General features: G+C 46.2%; 2 protein-coding genes across 7 annotated transcripts; one reads left to right on the top strand and one right to left on the bottom strand.

Annotated features, from left to right (window-relative positions):
- Positions 1-4623: 4623 nt before the first annotated feature.
- On the top strand, positions 4624-9241 carry LOC142062792 (serine/arginine-rich splicing factor 5-like). Of its 6 annotated transcripts, none has more exons than XR_012662551.1 (8): positions 4624-4776; positions 5239-5410; positions 5605-5675; positions 5866-5961; positions 6310-6379; positions 6656-7747; positions 8073-8183; positions 8338-9241. XR_012662551.1 is itself a non-coding variant. In XM_075105783.1 (8 exons), the coding sequence occupies exons 2-8, from the start codon at positions 5285-5287 to the stop codon at positions 8585-8587; spliced, it is 795 nt and encodes a 264-aa protein (XP_074961884.1). In that variant the 5' UTR covers positions 4637-4776; positions 5265-5284; the 3' UTR covers positions 8588-9241. The 6 variants fall into 6 exon arrangements, 3 of the variants coding, with proteins under 3 accessions (XP_074961884.1, XP_074961882.1, XP_074961883.1); XR_012662550.1 differs by having other exon boundaries at positions 4637-4776; positions 5265-5410; XR_012662552.1 differs by having other exon boundaries at positions 4637-4776; positions 5265-5410; positions 8341-9108.
- An 843-nt stretch (positions 9242-10084) lies between these two features.
- SLC10A1 (solute carrier family 10 member 1) lies at positions 10085-16276 on the bottom strand. The gene is given in 7 exon segments (XM_075106206.1): positions 10085-10209; positions 12654-12752; positions 12755-12849; positions 13806-13980; positions 15870-15914; positions 15917-16108; positions 16111-16276. Coding segments are annotated over 7 exon segments (897 nt in total).
- Positions 16277-20698: the final 4422 nt, after the last annotated feature.

The following is a 20698-nucleotide window of genomic DNA, read 5'->3' as shown; positions in this document are numbered from 1 at the left end:
AACCCAAGAAGGAAAAAAAAAATCTTTTCCACTTTGTACCTGCAAGCTTAATGTTGGACCAGGTACCACCTGCCCTTCTGCAGCTGGTATAAATTCAGCATAAAAACCATAAAGCTAAGCTAACAGTGTGTTGCATGTACTACATAATGTAAAAACGTGATGGTGTGTAATGACATATCGGTATAAAGTCTCTATGGGGACGTGACCTGATGTGATGATGCACTATTCTGCTGTCAGTCTGCCTTAACTGCCTCACACAGTGGCAAACCAGAGACATAGGCAGTGCCTGCTCCATATCCTAAGGAAGAAGAGGTGGTAGGTTCCTGGCTCTGTTGCTTTTTCCCAAGCCACAGCCATTAGCGCAGCCCTGAATAACAGACTCATCCGAACTAAGAGCTGAGGTCTACAACTTCAGTGATGAGCTACAGATCCCCTCGTTACGAGGTACTTCCAGGACTAGCTGAATATTACTGCCGAGCTATAATTAATAGGATGCTAATTACTACATTTGGCTAGGAAAGACGAATGTGAGGAACTATATCCAAGGGGTTCTAGCAAAAGCCAGCTGAAAGAAGGTGGGTTAGGCAACAAGGACCCATTTGGACTGCGGAAGAGTAGCCCTCAGTCAGGCTCCCTAACTCTACTTACTGCTGAGTGACACAGCCTCGCGGCAGCACATTTCTCTCTAAATTACAGTCTAGTGGGAAAGGGTGCTACAGCTAAATATATTTCTGGTTGGCGGGCAAGGACTCTCAGCCTGACACTAACATATGAGAGATCCATATATTTGGGTTTCAGCAATTTGAAGTTTAGCTCTCCTGAAAAGTGGAAAAATGGAACAACCCAGTGACAAACTTATTTCCAAACGTCTATTATTCTATTATTTTAGGTCAATTTTAATTTTCTTTCTCCAAATATTTTCAGAAAAAGCAATTGGTGCTCAAAGATTAAATCATCTATTTAGTTTTTGCTATCTCCTTGAGACTTTTACAAAGTAGCTCTTGAGCCCTCATTGCTCCTGCCTTTATGAGAGCTACACTTAGTCTAGGCTTCAGAGAAATATGTTAGTTCACAGATCCTTGGAAATAAAGAAAGAAAATGCATAGGCAAATAAGTGTACAGAAAAGGAGAAAGTAAAGAAAGGCAGAGGAGATGAACATGGAGAACGATAGTGAAAGTAATAACAAATACATTCACCAGTAGCATAAGAGGATGCTAGCTACATTTCTGCCTCCATTCACAGAACTGGGCAGGTGCTGAGTCTTTAGCTATACGGCTTATACAAGCAGCTTCACTGTGGATCTGAGGGCAGCAGTTTCTGCAGATGGTCTTCAGCAACGGCAGGTAGAGTCTCTGAATTGGAGACTCCCTTTTTTTCTCTCTCTTTCTCCTTTTTTTTCCCTGTCCCATCTTCCCCTCTGGTTTAAAGCTGTCTGTAGCATGAAATCATATAAACTTAGTGTATCCAGAGCATCCTCCAGCAAGTTATTCCAGAATTCTACTTCCAGTTGGTGAAGAATCACCTCCATTTGCATGTTTTGAACTTGGACTTCATTAGTTTCATTTGATGACATCTAATTTTTGTATTTGGAAGAGGCCATGAAGAGTTAATCCCTATTGACTATTTTCCACAAGCAGTACCAGATAGTGATGGTGGCTGGCTGGGATTTTATTTCAGCTTTCATTTAGTCTTTTGCTGCCTCATGCCCTTTCGACTTCCAAATAGTGACTGTATTTACCTAGCTACCGTAATGAATTAATTAGAGGGATTTCACCCTGCTTGTGTGCCTTTCAGCAGCGCAGAGTTGCAAGGAAGGTAGGGGTGTGGACTTTAATGGGCTGCCAGCAGCAACAATGGTACCAAGTCCTAGGTCATTTTCAAACAGCCTCAAGCCAAAGGGAGAAATACTCCTTCCTGTTAACATAAAACTTAGAGAAACTAGGTAGGAAACAGATGTGCCTGTTCATGACACTGTAACAGGTTCGCAGGACTCCTATGCACAAAGTTCACCCAACACACTATATTTAAAAAGCACAACAGTACTTATTGCGCTATTATAGTTTTGCATAAGCAGTTACTAGCATATTGCTCTATTATACCCTAGCGTAAGCAGTTACTAGCATATTGTTTTCCCTTTATGAGAGTCTTACCGACCCGACTATGCCTGAGACACTGCTGAGCAGGACGGTGACTATTAACGGGGTCATCATGGAGAAGGGAGGTAGGTGCGGCACCTTCAGGGAGTCCCCCGTGGTTCGTAGAGCGTGCTCTATGTCTTCTCTCTCCACTTTGAGCTGTGCTTTTTTATACTCTCAGCAGATTCAGTGGAAAAGTACTGACTAGATGTTGCCGCACGCATGGCCAGTGCATGCAACAAGGCCTGCCAGGTGCATGCTCTGCCGGCTAACATCGGCTCCCGGATTGCAACAACATATTGTTCAATAACAATCCTCCCAGTTCCCTTCTTCAAGGTCATGTTCTCACAGCTGTGTTCAGAGTGTAATTTTTCTGTCCTGGCCCTACACAGACCATCATCTAAAATCCCTCACACAGACCCTCATGTGGGAAACCCAAGTGAGTAAATGAGTGCGTGACCTTTATGTTGATAATGTTCTTGGGTAACACAGGAACCATTTAAAGAGTGATTGTTTTCTCCTGGATCCCCTCCTGACTTTTGCTTCTCTCTTCCCAATGGTCTGAAAATGAGATGCAGAGAGGAAATTACTGCCTTGAAGGAACAAGGACAACACTTTTTAGGCTGCAGTTTCACACTGCTAAAATGAACAGTTCTTCCTTAATGGGGTGCTCCAACCCCTTCCCCTCCTCTCTGTCCAGCGCTAACCCTTGCTTTTATCCCACTGCAAGCTGGTTGTCAGGGAGTTAAACCAACAGAAATCTGCTTTCTGCCTTTTCCAGGGCTAGGTTTTGCTGGTTTAGCTTTGTGAACCAGCCCACTGCAGTCAGAAGAGTCTCAGTGTTGACAGGAACAGGACTACTTGTTCCCATGGCACCTGTTAGAGCATTGTAACTCATTATGAAATTAGCAGTGTTAAATGTTAGATGGCCCATCTGAATTTATCTTCCTCAGCATGTAAAGGTTGTGATCCACAGGGATAATCACAAGTGTTGTCTGTAATTGCTCAAAGTCCTCCCTCTACTGCAAATTTTCCCATGCGTGCATTGTCCTTGCTTTTCTCACAAACCCAGATGCTGCACAGAATGGAAGTACGCATCTTTGTAATCCAAGAGAAAAGCAGGTGACGCTGCCGGTTGCCCTTGATGAACCTTTAGCTACACTGTAGCTTTTCTTATCCTTGTCTGCACATAGCAGAAATAACTTTCCCAGTTTGGGGACTCTGCATACTGCTGCAGTGCGAGGACTGAGTGTAAGGGTAGTCATATAAAGCTATGATGTCAGAGGCATCATGTCCAGTATCATTCCAGGGAAATTTACTCTACGTCAGTGACTAAGCATGAAAAAGAGAAGTCCATTCCCATAGAGCTGATTAATAACCGACAGTGGGTGTAACAAAGATGGCATTTCACAGTCCACAAGGGGAACGGGTAGGGCATAGGACTCAAGGCAGCATGGGAGTCTACATGACAAGTCAGGAAAATGGTATCAAAAGGGTCATTCTATCCTCAGGTCAACCTGACATAGCTATAATTGCTGGCTACCTTTCTGTGTAAAGCCAACTGATACAGCAGTGCACAAATCTGGTAATGACATTCACAGAACCACAACCTCCATCTATATTGGAAAACTAGTGGGAGTATCTTAAAGTTCCAGATGTCTTCTGCATTTCAAATGCCCCTTGGGATAATCTGTTGCCTTTACTGCAATCATCTTGAAGCCAAGCTGTGATAAATTCTGCAGTTATGTAAAACAGAAACAAAGCTCAGCTCTCTACCTTGGCATTACACACTTGATTCCAAATGAGGATGCAAACAGATCAGACACTCCTTATGTATTTTTCTCCTCTCATTTTTTGTTCCTCATGGCTAAGAGAGAAATGCCTGTTTGTATAAGACCTTGCCCAGCACTGCGCCTGCCTGGCACACAAGCACAGTATAGGTTTTGGTCCAATATGTCACATTTAACCCATCACCTCAGCTTCAATGACAGCCCTACGCTACGCAACACTGAAACCCCAACTTCCTTTGTACTTTTATTGCCTCCTTAACATGGCTTCCAGATGAAGAAACACACTGTGCTTTCCACCCGCCGGACCAGCATTAACACCACTGCCCGTTTTCTTCCTGCACGGGCAGCCTTAGGGTACTGCCACCGGTCACCTAACCCAGGACGGGTGTGCTGACGAGTGGAGGCGAGCACCCCGGCGGCCATCCTCCATCCTCCCTGGGTGCACCGAGGGGCTCGAGAAGGCCCGGTGACCGCGGGATGGGGAGGCGGGCGTCCTCCCCTACGCTCCTCGGCAGGCCCTGGGCCGCTGGCCCTCGTGAAGAGCTGTGAACCGTACCAGGCTCGGTGTGGTGGGCGTAGGCCTGGTCCTAAACCTAAGCCTGGACCTAGAGCCGGTCCCGCCGCTGCCCGCCCTGACCTAGATTCTCTGGGGAAGGGGCGTGCCTGCCGCCTCCACCAATCGCCGCCGGCGTCACGTGTGGCGGCGGTGACGCGCGGCACCGCCTCCATTTCGCAGCGCAGCGGAGGCGCAGCTAGTGTTGTCTCGGCCGTCGCGGAGGGAGGAGGGAGCCGAGCGCCCGCCGCACCGTGCGCCCACCTGGCTCGGCCCGCACCGATACCCGCAGCCCAGGTTTGTGACAGGTCCGGGGGCTTCCCTGCGGAGCGCAGCGCCGAGGGAGGGCGGACAGCGCCGGTGGAGCGGGGTTGGTGGTGGAGGGCGCTCTCGGCCGTGCAGCCAACCAGTCTCTAGCGGATTTTTCCGCCGCTCTGCTTTACACGATTGCGTGCCGCGGGGTGGGCGCGGCCCGTGCCGCCATTTTGTGGCGGAGTGATGGCGTTCCCTTTTCTTCCCTCTCCCGAGGGAGGCAGTGCGCATGCGCCTATAGAGAGGGGTTGGGCCATGCTGTATGGCATGTTGCGGGCGGGGCCGCAGGAGGAACGTCTTGTTCCTATTGGTGCAGGATGAGACGGAGTCCACCTGGCGCCTTCTTATTGGGCCGGGGCGGGGGCGGGGCCGGGACTGCGGCAGGGAGGGAGGCTGCGCGGGGCGGGGCCGTGCTGAGTCACCAAGTGGGGCCGGGGGCTCTGACAGGGCCGGACCCCCGTTGTCTCTCGCAGCGAGCTCCGAGCTCAAAGCCATGAGCGGCTGCCGCGTCTTCATCGGGAGGCTGAATCCGGCCGCCAGGGAGAAGGATGTGGAGAGGTTCTTCAAGGGATACGGCCGCATCCGCGACATCGACCTGAAGAGGGGGTTTGGGTTTGTGGTGAGTGTGGCCTGCCACAGGGCTCTGCGGTCCCTGTCCTCGGACCTCGCATGCCTTTGATGTGCACGAACCTGCTTTTAAACGTAACGCCGTTAACCTGCTCAGCTAAGCGTACCGCGTGGCAAAGAAGCGTTTGCTAATTTCTTAGAGGTGTAATTTTTTTAACCTATGTTTTTGCTGTGGTGGTTTTGCAGGAATTTGAGGATCCGAGGGATGCAGATGATGCTGTCTATGAATTGGATGGAAAAGAGCTTTGCAGTGAGAGGTGACGTACCTTATTTCATGAATATATGAGCTTGAATATCTAAACTAAGAGTTGAATCAATTTTAACTTGCATTATCAGAAATGTTTAAACTATTCTGTGGGGTTTTTTCCCCAATAACTGTGAAAAATCTGTAAAAAGGAAAATGTAAAAATGTATGGTTTTCCCATTTTTTTTTTTTTCCCCCCCCAGGGTTACAATTGAGCATGCAAGAGCACGCTCTAGGGGTAGAGGCAGAGGGAGGTACTCTGACCGTTTTAGTAGCCGCCGTCCACGTAGTGACAGGAGGTACGTATAGCTTTGAACTGATGTAGATTAAACAAGAATACCGTAGGCTCATCTCATCCAGGAACTTGAGCTACAATAAGATATTAAAAGGTGTTATTTGCCTTTTTTGGCAATTATTTGATGTGGCAGTAGGATAGTGAGGGTTACAAGACTTCTTGGACATGCTTGTCTTTATGCTCCCTCTCCACCGTACTTAATGCTTGTTCTGGATTAATCGGGGCATTATGTATTTAAGTTGTAGTAGTAATGGTGATATGCTGATACTGATTATTGGTACAGCCTTTGTTAATATTAGTATGTGGTTCTGTTAATCACTAATAAAAGTCTCAACTATTTATTTCCAAACAGAAATGCCCCACCTGTAAGAACAGAAAATCGCCTCATAGTAGAAAATTTGTCTTCCCGAGTCAGCTGGCAGGTTTGTTGAAACACGATTAACTATTTTGACTTCGTTTAATGGGTATGTAATGTAATGTAATTATTTTGTAAAATAATTAATTAAAATTAAATTAATTAATTTAAAATGTTTATGTAATTAATGTAATTTTAAATAATGTAATTTAAATATTTTGAATGAAAACTAGTTAACTTTAATTTGTAATAATAATAAATGTATATATTTGAGGATATATATTTATTTTTTTTCTTGTTTTTAAATCCATTTTAACCACATATTAAACCCTTTATTTGCCAGCCTATCTGTGTCGTTGGCCTTATGACGAGGAGTGCCTGTGGGTTATCCTAATCGTTCTGTCTTGGTCACTCTTGGTTGGGCCTGGTTGACTTTCCAGTCAGCTCCTACAATGTCACTTGGCCACCTCTAGATCTGTGTTTGCCGGTCTAGACGTAATCGATGCACTCCTTAAAGTGCCACATTGCAGCGATCCCAGAGCCTTAACGAGATCTGATTCCTAAGTTGAGAGCTGTTCCTCCTGTAACGCTTCCGAATAAAGAGGTCCTGGTCGAAAAGAGTTGAAAGATACGAAATTAGGTGGTCGTTGGAATCCTGATCGCAGTAAAGTGGTCCTTGGTAACATCAAGCATAGAGAATGTCTGGATCCATCAATAGTCTCCTGATAGGGAGGGCAGTGCGATTAATGGCTTCCATCGACTGGGTAGTGTTCGTCAAGTGGGTGGCGAAGAGCCAGTCGGGCATATATCGGGCATGACGGTATCTCCGGTCGCTTAATGCAGTTTGCTGCTTGGCTAGCCTAGGGAAATGTTAATAAAGGTAAAGTAAACTATATTTTTAATGACATATGGGGCACAAAATAATTGGTGTTATGTAAATGTAATTCTGTATGCATATAAGACTTGTAATGTAAATGGAGACTGAAATAGTACAAAAATAGATGGGTAGTATTTCAACTCAGTCCAGTATATGTACAAATGTATTCTTATTTATTTCTCTCTCTTTCTTTCTCTCTCTCTCTTTCTTATTTAATCTATATAATCTTTGTAGACTAGTATTTTCCGTAATATTAAGACACTTTATTAGTATTTTGCTTAAAGCAATATGCTTTTTTCATTTATTTCGTGCCCTGATACAGATAATTCAGTTTTGATAGAATACAAGTATGGCAATTGCCATGTTTGTAATTTATCTAACATCTTCTCTTCCAGTAGTCATAAGTTTCTTTTGTTTTTAACTATTTTTATATAGATAAGTATTAGTTTCACTTCTTTGCATAACATAACTGGTCTTGTGTTAGGATCTCAAAGACTTCATGAGACAAGCTGGGGAAGTAACCTTTGCAGACGCACACAGACCTAAGTTAAATGAAGGGTAAGCCTCTAAAGTAATCTCTTGAAAGCTGTAGAGTCATATTTGTATGTACAATATTTGGGGAGGAAAGCTGGCTGCTTTTAGTGCTCAGCAGCTGTTCATGGTTTTAATTTAGCTACCCTTTGAAAAATGTATTTTCTGGTATTTGGGGAGGGGAATTCTCTGATTCATGCTTGGGTTATGACCAGGGATGACCACACAGAGCAGTGTGAGGTTTTTTTGAGTTGTTTTTCTTTTTTTCTTCTCCTAAGGTATGTTTTGCTCTGTCATCAAAATGACAGCTTGTAATAGTGAACTGTGTGTTTTGTTTGTTTTTTTTCTCTAGGGTGGTTGAGTTCGCCTCTTACAGTGATTTAAAGAATGCTATTGAAAAGCTTTCTGGTAAAGAAATTAATGGAAGGAAAATCAAACTAATTGAAGGCAGCAAAAGGCACAGGTACGGATTTTTGTTCTCTTCAGTAATGCTTAACTATTCGTTGAGAAAGCTTCAAAGTCAGCAGGTAGGCAGCCGAACTGGAGACCAGCGAATTGCCTGGCCCCTGTGGTATGTGACGTTGCATTGCTAACATCAATGGTCTTTGTTTCCTCAGTAGGTCCAGGAGCAGGTCACGGTCTCGTAGCAGAAGCTCATCCAGGTCTCATAGCCGCTCCCGTTCCCGCAGCCGCAAGTCTTACAGCAGGTCGAGGAGTAGGAGCCGTAGCAAGTCTCGATCAGTTAGTAGATCTCCAATGCCAGAGAAGAGCCAGAAACGTGGTTCTTCCAGTAGATCTAAATCTCCATCATCTGTGGATCGGCAGAGGTCTAGATCCAGGTCGAGATCTGTTGACAGTGGCAACTGAACTATAAGTAACTTGCCCTGGGGGCCCTTTTTTAAACCATACTTGCTAAAACTTGTGGTAAGTATGTGACTTTCTGTGGGGAAGGGTTTGGATGGGGAGGGGGGAGGGATGGGGGAACTTTGTAGATGTGGACCATGGTGGGAAGGGTTATTGACTTATTGTATTAAATGTTTTTTGATAACCCTTTTCTTGCTCACATTTTTTTGTGAATGTCTGAAGTGTATAGTTTGTGTATATTGGCAGAGCTCTTTATAACTAAAGCAGACAAATTTTTTTGTACTCCAAAAAAGTCATCTGAACACTTAATTCCCAGTATATTCAACTGTGAATAGCAACTCAGAACATTAGTTTAATATCTCAAATTAAATTAATAGCTTTAGGCATCTAAGAGCTCTACATGTGCTGTACATAAAGCTTTATTTCAGAAGGTTTTTTTTTGTGCTTTTGAACCATTGTTTCAGTTATAGGTCAGCAGGTTAAGCGCTGGTCCGTACTGGTAATAAAATTTTATTTTAAAAGCTTTTCATTTAATATGACTTGCACTACGCTAAGAAAATGCCCATTTCACTGCCCTGTGGTAATAATAGTTTATAAAGCACCCTAATTCTTGATACTTAAGAATTAAATAGCTCAAATAAAGTATAAAGAAACATGTCTCTGCTTCTAGTGTGTTCTTCCTGTTAATAAAGTGTGTGTGATTGCGCCTTGGGTTGTTGGACAGCGTTAAAATGTTCCATAAAGCTGCGTCTACAGCAAAGCTATCGCTGAGCGTGGGGCAGAGCTTCCTTTTAAATATATCACACTGTGTCCTTAATGTATCTTTATGTTCTGAAACAAGAATCTTGATACTAAGGAGAATCAGTGTCGTCGTTCAGAGCAGACAGTGGAATGGGCAAGCCATTTAGGTTTTAATTACTGGATAATAAGCGTGGACTAGAAAAGATGGATGTAGTCAGCTTACTTCATTAGCGAATGGGTGCACACGTGTATGGGAGAACATTGAGGTGTGGATAAAGCAGTTTTGTGGGCGTTAGTCCTCGTTCTGGAGGAAGAGGAGGGGGGTTTTGGGTTGGTGGGTGGGAGCACTGTGGCAGTGTCACCCTGCAGTTCTGCATAGTGTCTGTGCCTTACAGGGGCAGCAACCCTGTGCAATGCCTGGGATTCTCAAGCCCCCTGCTGTGTTAAAGGAGAGGTTTAGAATTTAATTTTAAAAATAACATGTTTTTTTCATAAAGCATTTTACAAAGCTACTCCAGTAATCTGCTGAAACCTTTAAGAAGACCTCTGGAGCCTGGGGTGGGCTTTGGCTTAGAAATGCTTAGTAGTTCCGCCCAGAGCGAGGTCTGGCCTGGGGTGGGGTTAGCCGTCCATGCCTGCAAGCCCTGCTCCTCTACCTCCTGTCGTGGTGTTCCCGGCTAACCAGCAGAAGGAGATGTTGTGCCTTGTGCATCTGCGGTTGACGTGGCAGGGCCCCTGGGAGCAGGCGCAGAGGGCTGCTCAGGGTGGGATGCTGCTAGTGAGGTTAGTGCCAGTTGGCTCTGGGCGGTGGCGGGCTTCGGTCACGGTGGTTGGTGGCTCAGATGCTGGGTCGTCAGAGGCATGGCAGAAGAGGGCTTTAACCTCTAGGGGTAAGGCAGCACTGACACCTGGGTGTACGGTTAGCTGTGTTGTGTCATCTCAAGCCAGTGGATCCTGCTTACTGGAATGACAATGAGCGTCTGTGTTCAAGTGGGACTTGGCTTCAAGAGGAACCCAGGTGGCTGAAGGCACCTGATGATTGGAAAGGGGTGGGATTTCAGCCACTTCCCTCACGCAGGCTAAATATGAAGCGCTGCCTGCTCTATGAATAGCTGTTCCGAATTATCTTTCTAAATCACGCTGCTTGCCTTGCAGTCAGCGTGAATAGATTTCTGTGTTTCACTTGGGGAGCTGGCTGTTGTGTCGGTGAACTTTCAGTTTACAACAGACTTACAGAGGGTTACATTGATCTCTGGCCAGAGATGATTACGCACTTAGGAAGCGTAGCTCCTTGGTACGAGGGTGTTTATTCTTAGTTAAGATGGATTACTTTGCGTTACAAGTGCATGCTTATCATGCTGGGGGTGTTAATGCTAATCATCCTTCATATTTGTAGCATAGTAATAGCTAGATAGTGTCCTGACGAGGTGATGTATTTAGTTCACTGACTCCTACAGAGCAAGGCACGTTCAAGGCTCGCGTATTTTCAGAGGTACAGCTTGCTGGACCCAGCCTGGACGCACTAAGGCGGCTTGCATAGCTGTGTTCAGTTTTTGTGGCTCTCCTACCTGGAGAGTAGTGGTACGCTGCACAGCGCGCGGGTTTTGGGAAGCGGGAGCGACCAGCAGCTCGTGGGCTGCTCAGCTGCACGCAGGACCTTTGTGGCTCCTGTGCTGAGAAACTCACACCTCATTTTGGGTCTTTATTAGAGAAATTACGTGAATCTTCAGCGATGTCTTCGGGAGCAGCTTCCAACATGTGCCAGTGGGACAGTTACAGGTGAGTGAAATTAAAAAAAGGAACTGATACAGGCAGTGATTTTCAAACGGGCAAAACTGGGAGTAGTAGCTTGGGAGCATGGCCCTTAACTGTCCTAAAGGCTTGTCATGATGACTTGGAAGTCACTGGTAGTGTTCCTCCTGGGCAGGCAGGGAAAGGGTCACTCTCTGGAGCAAGGTCTTTGGGAAATAACAGTGAGGGTGCAGGTAGCTCCGCGGTGATCCCTTTGCCTGGCGTAAAATGAGCATATAGGCAAAAGCCTTACACAGGACTGCACGAGATCTGTAAGCCAGCTACAGAAGGTAGAGCGTGGGGCGGCTGTGACAGTGGCTGCCGCAGGATCCACCTGTATTGTTTTCCTGGTTTCCCACTGTTTCTCCAGGGTCTTGATACCAGTTTAATTTCTTGAGCAGTGACTGTGTCCACAGCTGTGCAGATCATCTTTGCTGCGTCTGAAGAAAAAGTGTAGTGAGAATAGGCAGTTCGGAACCCGGGTTATGGAAGGATCATGACACAGCTACTGTTGGTATTGCTGGGTATTTAAAGCAAAAGTAAGGAACTTGAAAATCCTGCCAAAACTATTAAAGCCATTTTGTTTCCAGTCATTTATGAATCAGAGCCTGGAAAGTCACTCTTTTTATAGTGGTCAGGCAAGCACCTGTATGGCTGTATCCAGTATCAACTGCTTTGTACTGAAGGCACACCTGAGGATACAAATTGAGTTGGTTTTTTCCCCGTTAACAGTCATCCTTCCACTGTAGCAATTAGATATAGTAAAGTGCTCCTGTAGCAGCTGCTCCTCTGTCCCAAGGGACTGGAAAGCTGGTCTGGAAGCATGAGATGGATGACTGGTGATGGATGGATGGAGAATTTCATTCAGCAGTGCATTCTTCAGCCATCTTCACAGGCATTCAGCTGGGCTTTGGCATTATGGACCTGTTGAAGTTGGAGAAAAGTCTGCCTCGCATCTATACTAATACCATATATATTTTTTAATTAAGCTTGAATCTATGTACTTTTTGAGCAAAAGACCCATGTTTCCTTCCTTCAGCTGCAGTACTTGACAGTTCTGTCCTTCCCTGCTCCCTCCAAAAATTTCTGAGTCACTTTTCAAAAATTACAACCCATCAAATCCCTCAACAGTTTACAATGAGCTGGAATTCGTTGCATTAAATAATATCTGATGTTCTCATGTAGTTTTAGGGGGGGGAGCGTGTGACTGTTCTTTGCATGTGCTCAGTGCAAGTCATAGCTATTGCAGGATGCCCGTCCTAGTTTAAGCATAGGACTCTGAAAACCTCTGAGCACTGATAATATATCTAGTATATAGCTATATGAAACGTTCTGCTGATACAAGAAATGATAATTTCTAGTTTCTTCCATTACCTATGAATTTTTGACTGTGACATGTATTAAACATCACAGTACGATAACTGAGTTAAAGGACAACCTGATTCTGCCCCTAGAAAGCTGCAACTGGCAATTATATGTAAGTGTATGTGGTTTGGATTGGAAAGCGTACGGAACACCAGAGAAAAGCTGTACTTGCCATTTGGTTTCTTTATTCTGTTGTGGATCCTAAAGACCAGGACCAGCAGAAGTCCCTCTCCAAGCTGCAAGAGCAAGTAGAGCAGTGGGAAAAAGTACGGGGGGCACTGATTTCTGGGGCAAAGGTGACCTTGAGGATAGTCGAACAAAGCTGTACGTTCTGGCAGCCAGTTTCCATGCACACTGTCTGCCTGCACCTGAAGGAGGAGAAGTTAAAATGGATCACAGATTTCATCTACTTTCAAACTTAAAAAGAGCCCTGCCCACCTTGCTGTTGCAATGCTTTGTGCATTTGCCTGTACGAAAAGCTGTTCTACCAGGAGTAATACTGGGATCCCTAGAAGGTTTGCCCTGAGTTCCCTTTGCAATGTGCAGGCAGTTCACATAAATGTGGACTTTGTGCTTAATGGTATTTAGGGACCTTGTGCGTCCCACTCTGGGCACTGCAGCTTCCCACAGAGAAGGAATCTGCTTTGGAGGTGAGGACTCCAAGATGTGAAGGTAAAAATGGTGAGGACTAGCAGGTTTCCTACCTGGATTCGGTAAGATGAAAAAGGTAAGGAGTGGGTTTTATATGCAAGGTTTCCATCCTGAATTCCTGGGGCTGCAGCTGAATGCACTGGTTTGGGGTAATTACCAGCTGAGGAAGAGTTGTGTTACTTTCGGTTTGGTCTTTGTTGGTATTCCCTAATTCTTTGTTGTTCTTTTCTGCTCTGCTTTGCATTCTCTTCTTCTCCCAGATTCATTACTGAAAGCAGAGGCTGGTAACATATGCTCAGCAGGTCACTGGTGACCTTAAATCAAAACCATCCATCAGATTGTTCAGTGAACTTGCATAATGGACTTCCACCCCTTCCATGGTGATCAGGTACCTGTGTCAAAAACTGCTTCAGCTGCTCCTTCCCCCTCTGCTGAGCCAAGAAGAGGTTGAACTCATTTCTCTTCCCACTCAAGGTGTGGGAGTATTGACTTGGGACCAGCTTGCAGCATGTCTGCTCATACTCCTAGGGCCCATTTTGGGAGACCGCAGTCAGTGTTTATCTTACAAAAGTACATCCTTGTTGGAACCCATGTTTTCACCACTGCTCCATAGACCAGCGCCATAACACCTCCCTGTTCCTGCTGGTGACAGAGAGGGAGGGGAGGAACGTACTGGTCATTAAGCTTGAAGATCACGAAGAGAACATAGCCCAGCAGGAATCCAATAAAAGGCATCAAGGCAGAAGATCCCAGGAGGGATGGTGAGAAGACAGCTGTGATACTGCTTCCCACATTGGCCACAGACAGAACGATTATCGCAGCAGATGACAGTAGAACCACAACCACCCCTGCCTAAAATAAAAGTGGTCAAGACATGGACAAGATAAAAATTCCCAGAAAAATTTGTTGGAAGTGGCTGCCCAGTTCCCTGTCCGTCACAGATGTAAGTATATAGTGAGGGTGCCTAAGTGCCTGTCAGGGACGTAACTGTTAAAAGTAGACCTTAAATAACAATGTATCTTTCTGATCTATGGGCAAAAGGACGTGTGCTACCTCCACCACCGCTTGTTTCTCAGGCATTGCTATGTGTCTGCCTGTTCAAGTCCCTTTGCAGGTCTAGCATGACATCCCTCCTACCCAAAGCAGGTGGGGAGGAAACCACTTTACTCAGAGGTCGAGCTTGCTGACAGCAGGTATGGAAGGTGGTGGCTGCATTTTCAGATCATCTCACTGAAGCCTGGTGATTCAGCAGATGAAGGACCTGGGAATTTTGGGAGGCAGAATACACAGCTCTCCTGCCTGTCTCTCCACTTTGGAGCCCGATTTGAATGGAGTTCCCCAAGTGTTTTTTAAAAGCAACTCTCTACCCCCTTCCTCTTTTGTAGAGAAGATAAATGGAAAGGTGGTGTTAGCAGAAAGGAACATGAACAAAGGGTCAACTGGGCCAGCGTAGGTCACCTTATGCTATGCTTTTCAAGCTTCTTTTGAAACAGCCTAGTCATCACTACCCTGTGCTGGGTAGAGGAACTTTTGGAGAGCTCTGGTCCTCCTGCATCTACTCTAGTCTGACTCCTGGGTTCCCATGCTCCTAAGAGGTTAGTGATTCCTAATGTCACTTTATCAGGTCTGTTGCTGAGTCTTGGCACCTGTTTCTTGCCATGCTTGGTCCCAGTTTCTCTGAAGTGAAGCCTTAGTAGAAGAAACTATGAAGACCAGGTTTACAAAGTTGTTAGCAGCTCTCCTGGTACTGCTAGTGGAGCTCTTGAGTTAAGACAATGGTATAATTGGTCATCCAGATTTCCCTTTTGCTGTGTAAATCCCTGATGTACAATGGAGGCAAGGAGATGATTCCAGGCATGAGCAGGTGCTTACTGATCTAGTGGCTTCTGCTGGATAGATGTCTCATGGAAGTACGCAGCAACTTTGTGATGTGGCTTTTGCCCTGTGCTAGACCTCTGAGAACAGTGGGGTGGGGTTTTGGGGGGTTTGGTTTGGTTTTGTTATTTTAAATCTGGTGGTCTGCTTTTGTTACAGCAGTAGTCAGGGATAGTGCCTATGAGGCTTATTAGTGCTTCTTGTAGCAAAAGAAAATGAAGTTAAAACTGAAGCCAACAACAGAGATCAAGGCAGGAATTTGCCTACAAAATTGTTTATCTTGAAAAGGTGGAGGACTTTGGGCAAATATTTTAATGATTAAAGTGGTGAAGTGGATGTCTTGAGTTCTGTCCTTATCCCTTTCATTGATTTGTGGTGTGCCTTAAAAAACTTAATATTTCTGTGCCTCTGATTTTCAAAACTTCCTTGAGGCCCTTGGTAGTAGTACTTCATATTTTCCCACAGATCTTGTTTTATTACTAGAGTTTGTTGATTGTGGGCTTCTGCTAGTTCAACATTTCTCACTGATGCAGCCTCTTCAGACAGTTTACACAACTATATGCTGCTATATGGATAGATATAGTAGGTATATACTACATGTACTGCTATGTGGAGGTAAAAAAGTTTCCCTGCACTCATCTCATCAAAAGCAGCATGCTGTGTGCTGCACAGAAAGGTACAAAATACCATTTTATTGTAAAAAAAAGGGAAAAACTGGCTCATTGAGCAATATGGGTGCCTTAAAAATACTCTAGACTTAGTATTTCAGTCTTTGTCCAGCTTCTTGGGGATTGACAATGTTGATTAAGCTAGCTTCTGAATGAATCATATGACTAGATTCGCCTAGGCAATGAACATGTACTCGGCTTGCCTTTCCTGAGGTTCATGTCCCCTCTTAGTGCCAGATATTGGAGAGGTTTTCCCCTGGGCAGCAGCCGCAGACGAGGATGGCCAGGGATTCTGTAGCACCCAGCAGGAAGAGCTTGCCCGATATGAATGCTGGCAAGGTCATGGTGACGTACTGAGCCATTGCAGCAATTGCCATGCCTTTGGGCTTCCTGAGGTGAGTTGTGATCTTGGCTACCTCCATCAAACACCCACAGATACCATGATGACGAAGAGGACCACAATAAGGATTGCATCCTGGGCTTGGTCTGTGGCCTGCTGGCTGAATGCAGGTGGTGGTGCCACACTGGTCAAGGAGGTGCTCTGTGTGTGACCTGGGCTCCAAAGCTCTGGGCTCTGAAAAGCTTCCTTGGTCTTGTTCATCCTGCTGAAGGGTTTAGAGGTCCCTTCTTCTGTAAGTGGCTGGGAAGGTGAGGAATGGATTGATTCAGAAGTCCAAATAACATGCAGTTAATGCAAGCAAAACATGAGTTCTCCTTCAGGTCACCACTCTTATTCAGCAGCTGTTGAAACAGAAATCCATCTTTGAGCAAACAGCAGTGAACCCCATTCACTTCAGTAATATGTTGTGCAGTTTTTGTAGTTTCTGCTCTGGTTCCCCACCTCTTCCTGCACCTGCTCTCACCGTGAGAATGAGGACATAGCTGGTGAGAGCAAGAGGGACACTTGTTCAAAACTGGTAAAGATGGGCACTTCATACAAAGGAAAATGAACCAGAACAACTTTTATCCACAAGATACTGCTGAGGCCAATGCTTAAAAACATGGTGTATCCAGGGTACTTTTTTATAACCCTTGTTAAAAATGTGCTTATGCTTCTGGCCATAAATTAATCTCTTCAGTAGGAGGGCTAGGAAGAATCTTCCTCTATGGACAAGTAGTTTTTCTAGCAAACCCTTAGGGGCCTTCACGTCTCTTTTCCTGATGTGATAAGTCTGACACTGTCTAAAAATTTCTGATTGCATACAAGAATGAATTCTCCAAGCCTCATCAGTATTGAAAATATTATTCCCTCCATAGCAATGAGAGGAGGTTCTGTGTGGCAGAAGCCTCAACCAACCTCTGCAGTGCAAAGCTGTGCTCACTGCAGCACAGCAGTGCTGCCTTCAGAGCCTGAGGTGCTGTGCATCGTGATCCAGCAAGCGGTGCAGGCATCACCCAAGCTCTCCAAGCAAAGCCAAATAGGCAGCTTTTACCCAGCCCGGACTGTAATCTGCCTTGTACTTTCAGTATAAGGCTGCACAGCACAACATACACACAGAGCTCTGGTGTGCAGGGAAATGGGAGCTGGGTGGCTGGTGCTCATGCAGTAAGAGGGACCAGAGAGGTGGCTGAAGAAGACTGTTCCTCCAGCTGCTGCAGAGGTGACCTCTGCTCATCCCCCTGCTGCTCCCTGTCCCCTGGCTGTACAGGCGACGTGCTTCCCTGCATCTGTCATGCTGGGGAATAGCACGTTGCATGCCCTGTCCCCAGGTGCCACACTCCCTGATCCCTCGAAGTTTTGCCTTCATTTAAGGCATTTATTGCCTTAAGGTTGATCTGAGGCAACCCCTAGTTCCTGTGTGGGACTCTAGAAACATACAGGAGTGAGGACATTAAACTAGAGCAAAGAGAATGCCGTGACCTTGCATGCCTGTGAATACAGCTGTAGGAGCGGGTGAGATTACTCGCTGCTCCATCCTTTCCTGGCTGACCTTCATGAGTGATAGCAATCTTCAGTTCTTCTGTTTCAAGAAAATCTTTCCCTCTCAGCAAAATCTGGTCCTCTGCTTGCAGAATATAAAGCCTGGGTCTAAAAGAGTCTTGCAGATAGAGAAGTTGTTAATTGATAGCTGTGTTATAGGACTGCAGTGTTTTTTTCTCTACTGCAGGACTGGGGAAGGGATTTTTAACCAGGGCGGTCTGCTGCAATATGGCTGAGCTCTAAACCCTTTGCAGAAGGGTATTATAATGCTGCAGTAATTCATCACTCCTATTCATCTGAGAGTTCAACAGGTTCAACCTCTCCAGCCCCATTGTTCTGGAAACACCACTGGTGGCAGGTAGGAATGCTGGAGTTGTTCTTCCCCACTTGGCCTTACTTTGACTGGGAACTTTGTTTTCCAGGCTGGAAGCCAGGATGGAAAAGCACCGACAACAGGTCTGGAGCCCAGCGTGGGCATCCCTCGTCGGGCAGGGAGGAGCGGTGCCTGCAGAAGTGCAGGGCAGAGCCTTGCCAGCAGCTCCCAGTGGCTCTGAGTGCCCACGCCTGTGGCTTCTTCTACACCATTGTGAGCACCACACCACCATGCTTGGGAACAAGGGCTCTTCCCTTGAGTCATGGGTGCTGCTTTGAGACCTCTCTGTCACTGTGGTGGCAGAGTACTGCCCAGCCTCGTTGCTTGGGCCCTGGCTAAGCAAGCAGGAGGAGGTGGCCTGCAGTACTGCATGCTTTTCATTTTTCCTTGGGCACCTGCAAGATTTCCAGGCACAAGTAAGGCCTGCCCAACTAGCATGTGGGCAAGGCCCATATGAATTAGGAGAAAATGCAGGAGCAAAGCCCACAGCAATTCCTTCTGTCCCACCCTTCAGGTTTTTCTCCAGCAGATCCCCAGTCATCCTGAGGAAATGCTTGCTTTCACTGTGTTTGCCTTTTAGCTGTGTACTGAATTTTGTCAGGATATGTGAGAAAGTTCAAGTCAAACAATTCAGTGATTCTAAAGTGTCACTGCCTCGGCAGCACTCAGACCCCCTCTGGCAAGCTCAGTGCAGCTCCGGGTTTTAAAACAATGATGTTGTAATGCTCTCACCCTTTGTTTTTGCAGGGCTGTAGAAGAATGTTTCAACTACCCCAATAATTAAAAAAATGCCTGCTAGTTGTTTGCTCTTCAAGCATTCCTGCTGGTTCCCAGTAGTTAACACAGGAAACGCCATGGGAACCGAGGGAGAGACTGGTTGAGAGAAGCAGAATAGATTAGGATCATTATTTCACCCTGGTTCATGCTGGGGATGCCCAGTTGTTTTGCACAGGCACTGGAGCTGGGGTATTGCATCGGACATGGCCGAAGAGACACATCTCAGCTCTAAAGCCACCGCTCATTGCGGTGGGACCTGGAACTGGGGAGGTGGGACCACTGAGGAGTGTGGCTGGAGGAAGGAGCAGGCTGCCATGCCAAGAGGCAGTGGAGCCCGGGTGGTGCATGGGCATTCTGCTGGCAGCCTGCAATGGGCTGCTGCTGACCTGATGGCCACATCATCTACCTTGGTTCAGAGGAGGCTTTGGCCTCGGAGGCAAGCGAGCCCCTAGTTTCAGCCCTAGGCAAAGCATGCTTTTTCCTTCGTTTGACCACTTTCTGGGCTCGGTTCTTAAATGGTAGATTTCTAGATGGTCTTCAAATGGTCTCCTTTTTAACCCTTCAAACAGCTTTCCCCCAGTGCAAAGGCTTTTTGCCTGTGACCTTGCTCCGTGTAAAGCTAAGGAGCTTCATGAAAGGTCCTGCACAGCTCATGCCACTTGAGGGCAGTGGTTGCATGCCCAGAGCCTTGCTGCTCGCTGAGGGTAAAAGACCTCTTAAACCAACAAAGTCTCACTGTAGGAGCCATCACTTAGATCGTTTTTATTAAGTCAGGTGCTCCCAAATTCAGAGATATGGTCTAATACAAAAGGCATCACTGGATGACTCATGTTTGCACATGAGGCATTAAAGGAGATATTTAAAAAAAGCCCATATACAAGTTTGCAGGCTTCCTGTTGGAGCTTGAAATGAGTTGTGTTGTGGAGTTTTCTTTTTTGAAGACACCAAAGGAATGAGTGTTTCATGCTTTCATAATGCAGCTTCATAAATTCACTGGTTAAATATGGAATGGCTCATATGCCCCTTTCACTTGTGGGGAGCTGAGGTCTAGTTTTCCGGTTTGCAGCTGGGATCATAATTTCTTCTGTGTCTTTCCAGAATTTAACATAACTTGAGCTCAGACTAGCTGTTACTCAAAGGCCATACTTCATCAGACGTGCCCAAAAAGAGCAGTCATTACTTGATTCATGCCAGATTTCACACTATGTTGGCCTCCAATCCAAGACAGGATTTTGGCATCTGGTGCCCATATTTTTGCTCAGGTAAGGTTTTTTCATGTATGGTTATATGCTTGGCTAAACAATTTTCTCCTTTCTGTGTGCTTTTGAGGCAATTTGCCCACCACAGCCCTACCCACATGGTGGGCACTGTGCTGGAGTATCTGTCAGGGGGTTGAAGAGGGCGGGCTTCGTCGGGGACAATTATAACTTGCCATGACTTGTTCCAGCTGTGGCTCCCCCATGCCACATGTTTTTTTTCACTTCTGTCATCATCTGAGGATGCAGCCGACTTAAATGGGATGTACCCCAATCAAAATCTAGGTCTGGTCTGCCCTGCCATGGGAAAAATGGTGTGTTTGGGGTGGTGGTTAGCTCTGCTTGTGTCCGAGCCCATTGCGATAGGGTCAGAAACAAGAACAAATTGAACTGTCTTGTCTTGAGAGGCAAACCGCTCACCACTTGGTGTGGAGCAGTCTGGGTACAAGCTGCCACGTACCATCGGTACCTGATGCCATGGTGATGGCCACACTCCCCTCTCCTCACCCCCCGTGATGGGTGTCATCACGTTGCCGTGCCAGCTCTATGCTGGGGATGGCTACCGGGCATGTCATGGGGAAGGGTCACATCTGGAGTGGGACAGGGTGAGGAGAGCAGGAAAGACTCCCCAGCCCTGCATGGTCCTGCTGGCTCCCTGCAGCAGGGCTGGAAGCCCTGCCATGATACCGGCAGCAT

The sequence above is a fragment of the Phalacrocorax aristotelis genome, chromosome 10 (genome assembly GCF_949628215.1).
Source record: "Phalacrocorax aristotelis chromosome 10, bGulAri2.1, whole genome shotgun sequence".
NCBI classification, from domain to species: Eukaryota; Metazoa; Chordata; class Aves; order Suliformes; family Phalacrocoracidae; genus Phalacrocorax; species Phalacrocorax aristotelis.
This window is presented reverse-complemented; position numbering and strand designations above follow the sequence as displayed.

Bases quoted from the DNA above. Each gene is read 5' to 3' on its own strand.
- LOC142062792 (XM_075105781.1), top strand. From the start codon at position 5,285: ATGAGCGGCTGCCGCGTCTTCATCGGGAGGCTGAATCCGGCCGCCAGG. The intron at 7,748-8,072 runs GTAAGCCTCTAA...TTTTTTCTCTAG, and splicing joins AGACCTAAGTTAAATGAAGG to GGTGGTTGAGTTCGCCTCTT. The intron at 8,184-8,337 runs GTACGGATTTTT...TTGTTTCCTCAG, and splicing joins GAAGGCAGCAAAAGGCACAG to TAGGTCCAGGAGCAGGTCAC.